General features: G+C 54.8%; 1 protein-coding gene across 1 annotated transcript in view; it reads right to left on the bottom strand.

Moving 5' to 3' along the window:
* Positions 1–1,503: 1,503 nt before the first annotated feature.
* The window catches only part of AXL (AXL receptor tyrosine kinase), a 41,725-nt gene continuing 29,272 nt past the window's right edge, over positions 1,504–13,956 (bottom strand). The window contains exons 11-21 of the mRNA XM_044435333.1: positions 13,629–13,655; positions 12,300–12,429; positions 12,103–12,194; positions 10,619–10,714; positions 6,913–6,990; positions 6,518–6,610; positions 5,408–5,529; positions 4,270–4,379; positions 4,000–4,159; positions 3,300–3,436; positions 1,504–2,369 (exon numbers count right to left, since the gene is read on the bottom strand). Coding sequence (XP_044291268.1) covers positions 2,006–2,369; positions 3,300–3,436; positions 4,000–4,159; positions 4,270–4,379; positions 5,408–5,529; positions 6,518–6,610; positions 6,913–6,990; positions 10,619–10,714; positions 12,103–12,194; positions 12,300–12,429; positions 13,629–13,655 — 1,409 coding nt within the window. The 3' untranslated portion in view covers positions 1,504–2,005. The remainder of the gene's footprint in view (positions 2,370–3,299; positions 3,437–3,999; positions 4,160–4,269; positions 4,380–5,407; positions 5,530–6,517; positions 6,611–6,912; positions 6,991–10,618; positions 10,715–12,102; positions 12,195–12,299; positions 12,430–13,628; positions 13,656–13,956) is intronic.

The following is a 13,956-nucleotide window of genomic DNA, read 5'->3' as shown; positions in this document are numbered from 1 at the left end:
GCTTCTGATCAAACAGGTGCAGCAGGACCGAAACACAAAAACCTGCAAAGCTTGTTTAGCCCAAAATGGAAAATAGGGTAAGTACACACACTCCAAGTGGGCAACCTTTTTGCAAACCTCTGTCAGCTCTCTGAAAAAGGCTGCAAAGTATTTCCAGACCAAATGACTGGAAATACAATAGGAAATTGTCTGGACGTACAAGCAGCTCACAACCTCTCTGCATAGCAGTAATTGTTGCAAAGTCTCCAGATGTAATCAGAGGGAAGCAGCCATCACGGCATGGTTATTGATGCAAACCGTTCCCTACCAGCCAAGTTATCAGAAGGAACTGCCGTAACGTCCAAAGCAGAACGGGCAAATTCACTATGAGCTTTGCAAGCCATACTCCAGTGGAAGCTTTTCCAGCTTGCCTTAAATCAAGGGACTCCCTGACTGGTGGATCCGAACCATGGGATGCCGAAAGAGCTGCTGCAGAGTGCAGTTTGGCTTTGAAATAAACTGTTTTCTTCTTTCGTGGAGGTCAGGTGTAATATTCCCGAAATAAAATGTTCAGTGGTTATGGGCACATGCAGTAGTGCGGCGTGGGTGCTTACTATCACAACAGTGTTGCGTCATTCTGTGTGGCACAACTCCCACTCATTTCTGTGTGGGCTTGTGCGGGGCTCTCCTGCGAGCCTGCTACTCTGAAGAGAGAGGAGGTGGCTCAGGAGGCATCCTGGCTCGGCTGTGGCCGCTCGGGTGTCGTATGCCGCAGACCCCAACACCCGTGACGCAGGCCGGGCTTTCTGCTCCTTTCGAAGATGCTTCAGAAGCCGCCCAGACAGAAGGAGCACTTGAGTTTCTTATGACTGCACAGGAAGCCCTGACAATCGAACAGCTGGCGAATCGAATGCTGCCCGTTTCAGTGCCGGCTGAGGGATATTTGGTCGTCCACAGTACAGACGGGGTGGAGGGAACCAGCCCCTGGTCTGCAGGGCTGCAATCCGAGCCAGAATTCATCTCTGGGATCGATTCTGCAGGCCAGGCCTGGCTCCTGAGAAGGGACCTCGAGAAAGCAGGGGGCACTTGTGCATTTCTGTCCCCATTAAATGGTCACAGTCAGGTCTGTCCCATCTGGGTTTGGGGCAGAGGTGGGTCTCCCGGTGCCTTTATTACATGGACCCCTGCCGGAAGGGCACCCAAGGAGACATGGCAGTGAAACAAGCTGGTGGGGGCGGGGGGGGGAGAGAAATGCACACTGTGCTCTCATCTGGCCACCCCAAAAGTGACTCAGAGCACTATCAGGTGCCCTTCTGTAAAGCTCGCCCTGATCCTGTGCTTCTAGCAGCAGCCAGAAAAACGGAGCAAGGGAAGCTGTTCCGGCTTGTAGCTTCTTTGTCCAGGAAAAGCTTCGCCCACTCAGTTGCTGGGGCATCAGAAGCAAAGGCATCAAAGGTGCAGGAGTGGCCCACCCCTCCCCACAAGGTGGCCAACTTAGTACCTGTTAGCTGGCCGTAGCCAGTTAAAATTAGACCACGGATTTGGGTGGGGAGGCAGGAGAGATTGGAGATTAAATAGCCAAATTCCCTTTAATCCAGAGAGGGGAAAAGGGCAGCCTCCGCTCCATCAGCTTCATTGCCAACCTCCCTCCTGTAACCTAAGAAGGACTTGTCCACATCTCCAGTCCCGGCATTCTGGAGTCTCGAAGATGACTTTGCCTTACATAGGCAACAGGGGGGCTGCTACACGTACCGAGAGAGGGGCCTGGGGGGCACGGGAGGCCTTCCAGGACCGATCAGGCCACTCCCCTCCATACGCAGGAGGGCCGGAGCAGGGGAAGGGCAGCTGAAACGGAAGAAGCGGCTGGCTCATCGCGGAGAGGCTGTGTCCCTGCGTCTCAGCTCGTGGGGCATCCAGCGGATCCCCGCCCGTCAGGGACGCAGCCTCCCAACCCAAGTACCTGCAGGGTGGCTTGCCCCCCCTTGCCCCCCACCCCGGTAAGTTGCCCTCCCTCGCCCAACCCCATTCAAGCCCCTTCTTCCGTCGCAGCACAGCTGAGGGGCTCGGCCAGGAGCTGGCTGCTCTCCAGCGGGGTGGGGCACATGACATAGCGGCCCATCGCCTGGGGCTGATGGACCTCGGCGGCCGTCACCACGGCCTTGAACGACTGGCTCTCCTTGGCTGGACCCTCCTCAGGCCCCAAACCCCCCACGGCTCCCAGCTCGGCCTCCCCCGGGGCCACCCGGTCATCCATGTTGACATAAAGGATCTCCTCCGGTTCCTTGGCCGGTGGGAGGGCCTTCAGGATCTTCTCCAGCTGCTGGTGCAGGATCTCAAAGCTGGGACGGTCACGTGGGTTGAGAGTCCAGCAGCTCAGCATCAGTTCGTACCTGGAGGGTTAAGGAACACGGAGACTCCTCTCAGGGAAGCCCTGGTGCACCAAGGGGCTGGGCCTCGGCCCCCCAGTCCCGGAGGCTAACGGGAGAAGCACAGCAAGCGCAGGAGGGCTTCGCCAGCTGCAAGGAGAGGCGGCCTTTGCCCCCAGTCCCTGGGACAGTGTGGGGAGAAATAAGAGGGAACGAGAAACAGGCCACGGTGACGTCGCTCCGCTTCCCTTCCCTGTTCGTAACAAAACAGCCCTCACCACAAGCAGGGCTCTGCTCTGCCCAGAGTCCAAAAGGGTCTGCAATGACACGGGGGATACTGAGGCAGGAGGCTCATTCCCTTGTGCTGCCTGGGCCCTGGTGTGGTGCTTGTCGCTGGTACTGGCCTGAGTGAACTCAGCCAGAGTGGAAAACGGCACTGCCGCTCTTGCCGAGCGGTTTGCTTGCGGCTTCCCTGCATCCACATCAGGGGCCCAAGGTTTGGGTTTCGACAATGCAACTTATTATCCATCATAATGGATAACAACAACAACCCCTAGAACGAGCCATGGGTTGGCACCTCAACATGACAACCACCCATGGCAAGTTACCCATGATGCGGTTTCACGTTATGCAAACCCCTCGAGGAGGAGGAAGGAATTCATATAGGAATAAGTTCTAAATTAGTGATGCTTCCAGAAAACCTGAGCTTGTTGGTTTCCTTAAGAACTGAGCTACCCAGAAGTTGTCCTACCTTCCATCTTTGTAAACACACATTTGTAAACTTGTAAACATCTTTGTAAATGCCTGTCCTGAAATGCTCTGTGCTTAAAGACTTGCCAAGAGAAGGAAGCTACTGGGTCGAGGGCCTAAGGGGCTCAGCTGCACAGGATTGTGGGAATTTCAAGGAAGGAGGTGCACTATCTGTGGCTTTGAGCAACAGGTGTGGATGCTTACAGGCCATCCAGGCAGTCGATTGGCTGTTTCAGGCGGTTGCCTTGGCGCAGGTAGTCGTAAATCTCACTGTTCTCCACACCTGGGTACGGCGTCTGCCCTCGTGTGGCGATCTCCCACATGGTGACGCCAAAGGACCACTGCAAGGCAGGGGAGAGGCTGGTGGGAAAGGGGCGAGAGGCACGGCCCGCTGGGCGAGCGGGCTCCAGCTGCTCCCGTTTGCTGCGCGCGGTCTTTCCAGCTTGGTCTCCTCCAGCTCAGTCAGAAGGGAACTCCCATCATTTTTTAAAAGAGTCAGTTTTTTAAAAGGATAAATATTCTTGAACTCATCCATCTGCTTGCATGCAGCAAAGGGTCCAAAATACAACAAGAAGAAATGGGGCAGACGACTCCAAAATTTTATTAAAATGGAAAATCTTGCATTAATGTACTGTATAAAGTGTGTTTGTAGAACAATTGTATTATGGACTTGCTGTGAGCCGTTGCGATGGGAGCGGCATAAAAATGTTTTAAATAAATAAATAAATAAATAAATTCCCAATGGCCACGCTAGCTGGGGAATTATGGGCATTGCTGTCCGGCACATTTGGAGGGCGCCAGGTTGGAGAAGGCTGGTCCAGAGGGACAGGAAGGCCTGCTTCCTCATTGGTTTGTGGGGGGGGGGCGGGGAGGGGGGCGCCCAAGGCACCACTGGTCAGCTCACCACATCACTCTTGATGGTGTACACGCGATCCGCCAGGCTCTCGATGGCAATCCACTTGACCGGCATCTTGGAGATGCGGCCCTGCCGGTAATAGTCGCCGTTGTAGATCTTCTTCGAGAGGCCGAAGTCCGCCACGCAGGCCGTCATGCTCTCGTTCAGCCTGTGGCGGGAAGGAAGCCGAGGGTGGGTGGGTGTGCGGGAGAGCGGCCGAGGCCCACGGAGGCCCCCTCACCCAGCTGCCTTTCCCGTGGCTCCTGCCCCGGCACTCACATGCAGTTCCGGGCGGCCAGGTCCCGGTGGATGAAGTTCTTGCTGCTGAGGTACTCCATCCCGCTAGCAATGTCTGTCATGAACTTGACCAGCGTCTGGGTGGGCAGGTACTGGCGGGAGAGGAGAACACAGCTGTCTGTACTTGCAGGCTGGGGCCACACCGCAGCATCTGCCCCCCCCCCCAAAGCGTATGCTCCTGCCTCTGCAAGCAGAAGCGCAGCTGGTTGAGGGGCACGGGGGCGGGTTGGAGAGGATTCCACTCAATTGTTCCTTGCTCAATTGTTTCCTCAATTGAAAAAACAGAAAATGCGGGGATTTTCTACACAGGTTTTTAGGGAAAACACAGATTTTAGGGAAACCAAGGTTCAATTTGGATGCCAGGAGGGACTTCCTGACAGTTAGGGTCCCAAGGGTATGGAATGGGATTCCATGGGAGGTGGCGGAAGTCCCATCGGTGAGGGTGTCTGAGGATAGGCTGGACATGCACAGGGTAGGCATGTCATGAGTGGAGCCGGGGTCAGACTAGATGGCCCGGGAGACCCCTTCTGACTCGCTCTGTTTCTGTGTTTTTCCAAGCTTTGCCCACAGCTTTGCATATTATTTCCCCTCACTCTGTGTGTGTGTTCTGGCTCTGTGTTTTCTGATGCACCGAATACACACAGATCAGCTGCAGCTCCCTGAATCTCCCTTCCGTGGCCGGTCCTGGAAAAGCAGTGGCCCCCGTTGGGCAACCCGTCCCCACCTAGGGCTAGTTCCAGATGGAGGCCTTCTACTAGCCCTATTGCTCAGAGTCTTCCTGTAACTATTCCCACCTTGTTCTCCTTAAGAGGATTTCTGTAGTAAGGGGAAAAATGGAAGAAAGGGAGGGAAAACACAGGAGGGTTGTGTGTGGAAGGCAGTGCGGACTGGACCCCCCGAAAAATTCTGCAACTGAAGCAAAAATAGCACAAGAGCTGGGCCACCTCAGATTCCTGCAAGCTCCAAATATCAGAGAGCCGGTGAGCTCTGCAAAGGCAGAATCCAGCGATCTCCTTGCCCGGGCCAGTCTAGGGACAAGCAAGGGCCTCGTGGCCTCAGGGCCGTTCCTCTCGTCTCAGCAGACAGACGGACGTCTCACGGTCACTAGGTCACTACGTACCACGGGGCTCTCCCCGAGTCTCGAGTAAAGCAGGAAGCTGTGCAGGTCGCCGTGTTTCATGAAGGGCAGGATGACAACCGGGGAGGGGTACCCTTCGCTCTCCGTGTTCTGGAGACAGACTCCTGGGGGAAGGAAAGAGAGGGTTCCCCAGCTGCTCCAGCCGGCCGGCCACCGCGGGAGGAGAGCAAGGCCCGAGGCTGGGCGGCTGCCAGTCGCTGCTCAGGCCCAGAAAGGGCGCTGGGAGGGAGCGGGGAGCGCTGGCGCGGCAGGCGAGAGGAGGCCCGGTGGATGCGGCAGGACAGGGAGGTGGCGGGCATCCTGGGGTGCCGATCAGCTGTTGGGCACCATCGGGGAGTGGGGGGGCTTGAAAAGCCCAGCTTTACGCTTGAGGCAGACTTCCCCTCGCACGGCCCTCGGGTGCCAAGCGCGCTCCCATCTTCCGCCCAGCGCCGAGCGGTAGTCCAAAGTGCGCCGGTGTTGCCCATGGCCTGCTGTGCCAAACGCTGCTGGGGAGGTGCTATGGCAGGAGCTCGGGAGCCTGGCAGCAGACGCTCCATCATCCACCCCCCTCCACCCAGGTCTTCCATCTGAAGGGCTGGCCGGGGGGCAGAAGATCTACCAGGCCACCCCACGCGGCTGGAGAGGAGGCAGGCAGGGCGGCCCAGGGCATCCCTGCAAGCTGGAGGGCAGGTGGGGCAGAGCGGAGGAGCCGGGGGGGGGGCTCTGCAACGTACCCAGCGCCTGACCTCCACGCCCGCCCCACCCACCCCACCCACCCCCTCGCCCTCCTGCGGGGCTTCCTGCGAGAAGCCACCCCGGGCCACGCTCCCCCAGCGCGCCCGCCCGTGGCTGAATGCTGTTCGTACTCTGCCCCCCATTAATGGGAACCAGAGAGGGGCGGGGGGGGGCGAGCCGCTGGGACCGTCCCGCGCGCGCCTGGCGAGGCCCCGCTTCGCCAAGCAGGGCTCCGCGGGGGGCGCCCCGCGCCCCTGCCCCGTTTCCTCTCGCCGGCGCGTTCCCGGGCCGCTGGAAGGGGCGAGGCGAGGCGAGGCGCGCCCGCGCCCCATCGCACGCCGCGGGGTCCCGGGGGCGCCGCCGACGCCTCCTCACCGATCAGCTTCATGACGTTGGGGTGGTCGAAGTCCTTCATGCAGACGGCCTCGCTCAGGAAGTCCTCCATCTCGCTGCGCGTGCAGATGGCGACTGCGGAGCAAAGAAGGCGGCTGGGAGCGCGCCGGCCTCCGCGCCCCGGCGCCCACGGCGGCCTCCAGAGCCCTGGGTGGACCGGCCCCCGGGTGCCCCTGGCTCGGGCTCCTGCCCAGACCAGGACACCTGAGGGACCGCCCGCCCGCCCCCACCTGCTCCCACGCTCTCTTTACGAGGCGCTTCTTCCAGAGGTGTGGGGTCGGACAAGCCCCTGGAGCGGGCGCCCCAGACGGCTCACCTGGCGCCCTCGTCACTGTGCCGGCCCCAGGTGACGCCTGCGCACGCCTGTGCCTACTTACTTTTCATGGTCTTGACGGCGACCTTCAGCGCTGCCCCGTCTTGGCTGAGCTGCCCCTCCATGACGGAGCCAAATTCTCCTGCAGGGACAAAGGATAAGGAAAGAAGCACCTTGTGAGCAACTGAAGCCGAGCAGCGCTGTGTCCCAGCACCTTTAGCCTTTCTTTCACCAAAAAATATACAAGGCGCTCCAGTTTCTGTCCTCTTTATTTTTTCTTCACAACAGTCCTGGGACGTTAGGCTAAGATCTCACAGCTGCCCCAAGGTGAGATTCCTGGTTCAATGGAAATGTGTGCGTGGGGTCTCCAGATCAGTCCCAACACCCTAACCACGGCACCCCGCTGCCATCTGTCCCACGCAGGCTTATCATCCACTTCCACTAGCACAAACATTTGCGCTGGAAACTCCAGTGAGAAAAAACGGCTGCCTGGCCCAATAGCCATGCTGGCTGGGGATGATGAGGGTTGGGGTACAACACTTCCGAAGAGCACCAGAGGTGGGGAAGGCTGTAACTGAAGGTACAGGGAGACCACCCAGGATACTGGATTTCTCTGTGGGCTGCACAGTGGCTCTGCTCCAACATTGTGAGAAAAGAAGGTGTGGGCCAGATAATTTCCAGTCTCCCTCCTCTTAATATTTGCAGATCCTTCCCTCTTCGTTTGGGAGCAACACGGCCAAAGGACCAGCTTCTCCCACGCAAACCTGCCCAATTAGTGACCTATCCCAGTAAGTTATTGCTATTGCAAATCTGCTGTTGAATTGTGAAGGGTTGATGTTTCTGCCATGTCCCCTATAATTTACTAAAGAAAACTCCTCTGTCCAGCTGCCAAGAGAAGCACAGACTCCTAGAATAGGGTAATAATATTTAATTATTTTCCCTGACATCAAAATTGGCTACCACCTTTGGTCTCCCTGATCCCCATCTTAATTGCTAATGATATTTACTTCTGCGTACGTCTGTGCTTTGGTGCCAAACTGCTACAAAATCCTCCTTATGGAACACAAAGTTAGGATCCAGCCTTTGGATATTTAGTTGTCTGCTTTTGTTTTACATTCTTGTTTTGTTTTGTTGTTTACAGAATCCTAAGCTCGGAAGGGACCCACTGAAGCCCCTCCAGCCCAGCGGTTTTCTGCTAGGGCTCCCAAACTTCTTGCAGCTCCTCAGAACTCCACCACGATGAGAAGAGCACTAATTATAAACACACATCCCAGCCAGACAGCTGGATGGGTTGGGCACAGTCAAGGCCTGGATAATACCAGAGGGGAGCTGTCAATGCATCTCTGAACAGAGACCAAATCTGCGAAGCCCAGGGGCTGCAAGTCAGAAGCACTGGGCCTCCTCAGAAGACAGACCAAGGTGGAAAAGATTCCTCATAGGGCAGAAAGTCTGAACATCGATTTCACAGCATGCCCTAAGTGGGGTACCTTGAACCTCTAATGTAAGGGTTTGCAACTGATGGATTACATGAAACTCCACCAGAGAGAGGTACCCTCTGGCTCTCTGGGAAAAACAAAAGCAACTCAATCCAGAGCAGGAAAAAGATATGAAAACAGTGGCCAATGCGGCTACCGAAGTTAGCAAGTCAGGCAGATGCTCTGAATGAGTGTTCAGGGTGTGAGATTGTTTCTCACCAGCCTGCTGCCTCCTTGAAAAATGGCAGACACGGGAAGGGAAAGGAAAGGAAAAAGGGAGGAGGGGTGGAAATGTTCGAGAGGAAACGTATGTGCCATCTTTAGCCAGCGCCTTTCCATTCCTGCTTTCCAGATGCTTCCAAACTAATCCCAGCTGTGCTTGGAGGAAACTTTTTGATTTCCTAAGTGAAATGAGAAGGAAAGCCTGCCAGGCCTTCGACCCAAATGAGCAAAACAGGCCTCTGCCTTTCTGCTACAAGAAAGCTAGCCTTCCAGCCTTCCAATTAATAGTTATTATGGACACTAATCAGGAATGGAAACAAGGGGATTTTCCTGTCTCTCATTCAGCAATTAATATCTTGTGCTGCTTGAAGATTTCCTCAGAGTCCCGGATGGGTGAGGACGGTCAGAGCTTGAAAAGGCAAGAAAGGAGAAGCAGCAGTTGCCATGGGCTTGGGAACGTGCTTTTCTTACCAGGGGCCAGATTCAGGTGGAAATGAAGATCTCTCTGGTGCTAAGTCAGAGTTGGAACCAGAGAGATCTTGCTAGAATCCCTGTTCCAGGAAAGAAGTGTTCTATTGGGCAGGCCACGAATTTTAGAGTACAAGGAGGCCATGGATTCTGCAGGGAACTCCCCATGACAGCAGTACACCATCCTGAACTTCCAGTAAACGAGGACATTTCCAAATATTTATTTCAGTGGTGTAATTTATTATATTTTAGTTTTATGTTGTGAGCCGCCCCGAGGCTTCAGTGAATGGGGCGGCATAGAAATGTTTTAAATAAATAAATAAATAAATAAATTTGTGTTTTCTTTTTCCCTGTGATAGTTCTGCAGAAGTTGTGCGGGGGGGGGAGGGGGCACTGGTTTTTGGGAAAAAGGAGTTTCTTATGAATTGGGCAGGGGTATGCTAATATCTTTCCAACTCCCCCCCCCCTTCTCTTAAAAATGACCCAGAGAGCTTTGGCTAATGATAGTATAGAAATGGAATTAATGGCAAGGGCGGCTTGGGCCTGAGCTTCTCCCAGCAAAAGGCTCCATTTGGGATCCTTCCGTCAGCCCCCACTATTCGTTTCCACACACATTCCCCTTCATGGGTCCTGCATGGCCCCGTCCCTGCAAAGAACGCCCCCTGCCCTGCAAACTTGTTCTTCCTGTTACTGATTTTATCTTTCGTAATCCAGCACGATAGGATGCAAAAATACGATCCTTGGGGAAATGGAGCAGGAGAAAGGTGGAAAGAAGATGGCACCCAAACGTTCCAGGTTGACACTCAGACAATAGGTGCCACTCTCATGAAGGGGGAGGTTGCCTTGGAGACAAAGCTCCTGACAGACAAGACCCGCGGTTCTTGGCCTGCTAACCATTCCACTCTGACCCTAGACAGCCCAGAGGGTCTGCGTGGCGCAGCGGTTAAGCGCGCAGGACCGGGACTCGGGCGTTCTGGGTTCGAGTCCCCGCTCGGCCATGGAGCCCACTGGGGGACTTGGGGCCAGTCACAGACTCTCAGCCCGGCCCACCTCACAGGGCTGTTGTGGGGAGAGGATTGACAGCAGCAGGGGGAGAATGATGCGAGTTGCTCTGAGTTCTTTGTAAGAAACAAGGTGGGATATGCATCTAATACGTAAACAAATAATAAGGATCTCCATACATCTTTCCCCTTACATGATTCTGTACCCTATGGTCCCTATCTATGGGAAGCCCTCTGCCCCACTCCTAGGGCCATTTGCTAAAGTGGAGGCCAGAGGCTGTGACTGCGTCGGATTCTCCTGGATTAGCCCCCTCGGGTGCTTCGTCTCCGGCTGCTCCCTTGCCCCGTGAACCTTTCGGCTTCAGGGTGTTTTCTTTCTGCAAAGACTCATCTCTCAGCTGTCCAGGCATCCCCTGTTACAAATAGGTGTGTATTTAGGAGACAGGCGCTGCCAAGAAACTCACGCGGAGTCTTTGGAACATACGTGCCGTTCAATGGGCAAATTGTCTGCCGTATGGACTCGAGAGCAGGGTTTTCTGGGCCCGGCCACAGGCAAGCCACTCTGCCCCAGGCAATGCCACATCCTGGCAAGCGACCCGCTTACCTTCCCCGAGTGTTTTCCCAAGCGCCACCTTGTGGCGGTCAATCATTACATCTCGGAGTTTCTCTTTCAGTTCCTCGCTAATGCCCAGACTGTTTACTGTAAGAACAGAAAAAGGAGAAAGAGAAGTGATGTGGTAACACATTACACAGAATCAGGAACAGTGGTTCCTAAATTCTAATTCAGAGTGAGCTATCAGCAAAGGAAGCCCTGCATCAGTGGGGTTCTTTATCCATTGCAGCTTTCATTTTGAGATTTATAGCAACAATCCATGGTGCACTGAATGCTGGCTGCAACTGATGAGGAGACGTGCTGATGTAGCAGTCACTGCCATTTCTGGTGTGCCATCTGGTGTTTGGACCCGCACAGAAATAGAAACCAGGACCCTCAGGTACAGAGATGGGAGCTTCAACCCGTAGGCTGTCTGAGAAACAAGGGCCCAGGAACTTGTGACCAGCCAGATGTTCATCCCTCACGACGCTGGCCATGGGCCAACCGTTCTGGAGAACCACCAGGTGTCTGCCCTGCACCAGCCCGTCGTGCCTGCCACTGAATGGAGAGCATCTCCCAAGCTTTGAGTGGCTTCCAGCCCAGTTTTCCACGTGGCTGAGAGCCAGTCGTTGGGGTTGGTTCAATCCACCCACCCTTGGATGTCTGGCCGTTGACTAAGGCAAGCCAGACGGGGCTTGTTTCCCAGACAGACTCCCCTGACCTGGTCTCTTTTCACCAGCTACTTACCCGACGGCTGAACCGCCTCCTTGCTCTTTGACCCAACACCAGACTAGGACCTGCCTTGAAATAGGCTTGGCCGGCCACACAAATCCACATCCCTGAATGTATTTGGGACAAGCTATACCAGCTGGATTTCAGAGCCAGGCTTTCTATGCAATGCTCTGAGAATATAAATTTGAACGAGAGAGAACTACAACAAGACAGTGCCATCTTTCTTGGGCGGGAGGACTCCCTTCCGGGTTCCAGCCAGCCAGGCCCTCCTCCAATGGACTCCATTTCGTTCCCCCGGTTTTCTAGTTTCTTTTCCTTCGGCACTGAATGCTGCATGGCTGCTGAATCCACTTTCTCAAGCCGTTTGGGAGCTTTTTGCCCGTTCCCGTTACTCAGTGGCCATGCACCTGCTGTTTATTCTGAGAGGGGACAACTGCGATTCCCGGACCTGGGAGGCAGGTACCTTGAACAATGTCTACAGGAAGAATGAAGGCTTCCCATTGAGTGTTCAAAGCATCTTTAAGATGCAAAAGTGTTGCACAACCAAGGCCACCCTTGACAAGCGGAAGGAGAGGCACTACGGCCCAACGTTTATGAAGAAGGGTGGGGTGCAGTGTCAGTGAAATTGGGGTGTGAAGAGGCAATGGTTCATAACCGGGATGAAGAGGAGGGAGCGCCCCAGACTGGGAAATATTAACATTTTTGGCTCGGGCCTCACGCCGTGGGCTGGAGAGATGCAAGGCGAGCCCCCTCCCGGCACTCACGCGTGGCTTCCGTGGTACGGCGGCTATAGGATTTCCGGACACGGTAGTGAACCACGAGCTCGCCCTGCTCCATGCTGGGCTCAAAGGCCTCCCTGCAGAACAGAGGGATGGGCAGAAAGCGGCAGTGAGGCAGAGGGTGTCAGGCATGCTGAGCCCCTTCCACGGGGCCTATTCCCTCCCGTCCGTTCCCCTCTTACCCATAACGGGTTTCCTTCCTCCTCATCTGTGCCACGAAGACGGTGATGAAGATGGCGGCTGCAAAAGCAGTGGCGACCGCAATCGCCACGTACCACCAGTGCCAGGAAAAGGTGGAGGTAGAAAGTCCTACTGTGGAGAAAGGTGGTAAGGATGAATGGGCACAGCCCATCCTTTCCTGCTGCAGCTGCTGCTGCTGGGACTGGAAGAACGCAGGAGGGATCCAGTGACCAGCCTGGGACCACACAGAACCCTGCCGGTAAGATGGGAGAGAGCCTGTGGCCTCGGAGACCCGCCTGGGTCACCAGAATTGCCGGCACTTCACCAGATCCTTTGAAGTCAGATGTTATATTCTTTTTGGCATCGGGCAAAACCCTTTTTAATTTCCTGTTATTTTAATGTTTAATTGATTTTAACTGGGGTTTTAGTGTATTAGTTGTCGAATGCTGTGGAGTTTGTTTTATTACACTCCTATTTTGTAAACTGTCCCAAGACATTTGTAGTGGATGGGTTAGAAAAGCTTTTAATAATAAACAAAAACAAAACAAAATCATCATGAGCGAAGCTGGCAGGAGCAGGGGGTCAGACTAGATGGCCCAGGAGGTCCCTTCTGACTTGCCTAGTTTCTAAAATAAAATAAATAAATCTTCATACAGGAACATGGATGGGGGTTAAATACTAAGTCTTCTCCATGAGCTTACCTTCCTTTCTAGCAGCAGTTGCAAATACATTCTCTCTCTCTCTCACACACACACACACGGGGGCGGGGGGGGGAGGTGGCTTGTGCCCATGGGAACTGGAGTCACGGAGGGCAACGGATAGGCAGAGCTATGGGGCTGCCGTGGGCAGAACCAAAGGGCCCCAGTGACCCACAGCAGCAGCCCCTTGCACAGAAAAGGGAAACTGAGTCAAATCAGCTTTGAGATCACGCCCGTGAGGCCGAAGATCAGAAAGTGGGAAATCCACACAGAGGCTTTCCTTCACAACCACATCTTCCTCTTCCAGGTACAACCCGCACACACTTATGTGAGATCATGCATAAAAAGTGGGAAGGAGTGTTTTCTCCTTGGCACTCTCAACATCGCACCATTCCTTCTTCCCGATGGAGCTCCACCTGCACAGGGCAACAGGCCGTCCCCGCACAGGTGTGCGCACAGGCCTTCCTGCTGGGTAGGAAGCAGGAAAGCCACAGGCCGCTGCGCATCGCCCACCCTCCGAACCCGGAACCGTCCAAGGGAAAGGCCCTGTGCCATATTCCTGATGCTGCCCATCGCAACCTCCCCGTCTTTTCCTAGTGCATTCTGGGTAGAGCACTCCAGCCTGTCACTCACCTGGCTGGGGTTCTGGCAGATTTTCACCTGCAAGGGAAAAACCAATAAGTCAATTATTTGAATATGGAGCTGATCTGAGCCAAGCAAACGGGGCCTCAAGCAGAACCTGCCCATCTCCTGGGCACTTCAAAGTGCACCAGGCATTTCAAGATCAGAAAGCAATAAATAGCTGCTGCTTTAGAACTGGCTTTAGGTTCCGGGGGCCTTACAAGGCCCTGAAGCCAGAACGAGTCACACGGAAATGCAAATCAAGCAATTCTGCTTTATCAAAACCAGACCTAAGACTGGAATTTTCCAGACTCAGAATCATTCTGGGAAAACTGAAAAC

The sequence above is a fragment of the Varanus komodoensis genome, unplaced genomic scaffold (genome assembly GCF_004798865.1).
Source record: "Varanus komodoensis strain SLA01 unplaced genomic scaffold, ASM479886v1 scaffold29_1, whole genome shotgun sequence".
Taxonomy (NCBI): domain Eukaryota; kingdom Metazoa; phylum Chordata; class Lepidosauria; order Squamata; family Varanidae; genus Varanus; species Varanus komodoensis.
This window is presented reverse-complemented; position numbering and strand designations above follow the sequence as displayed.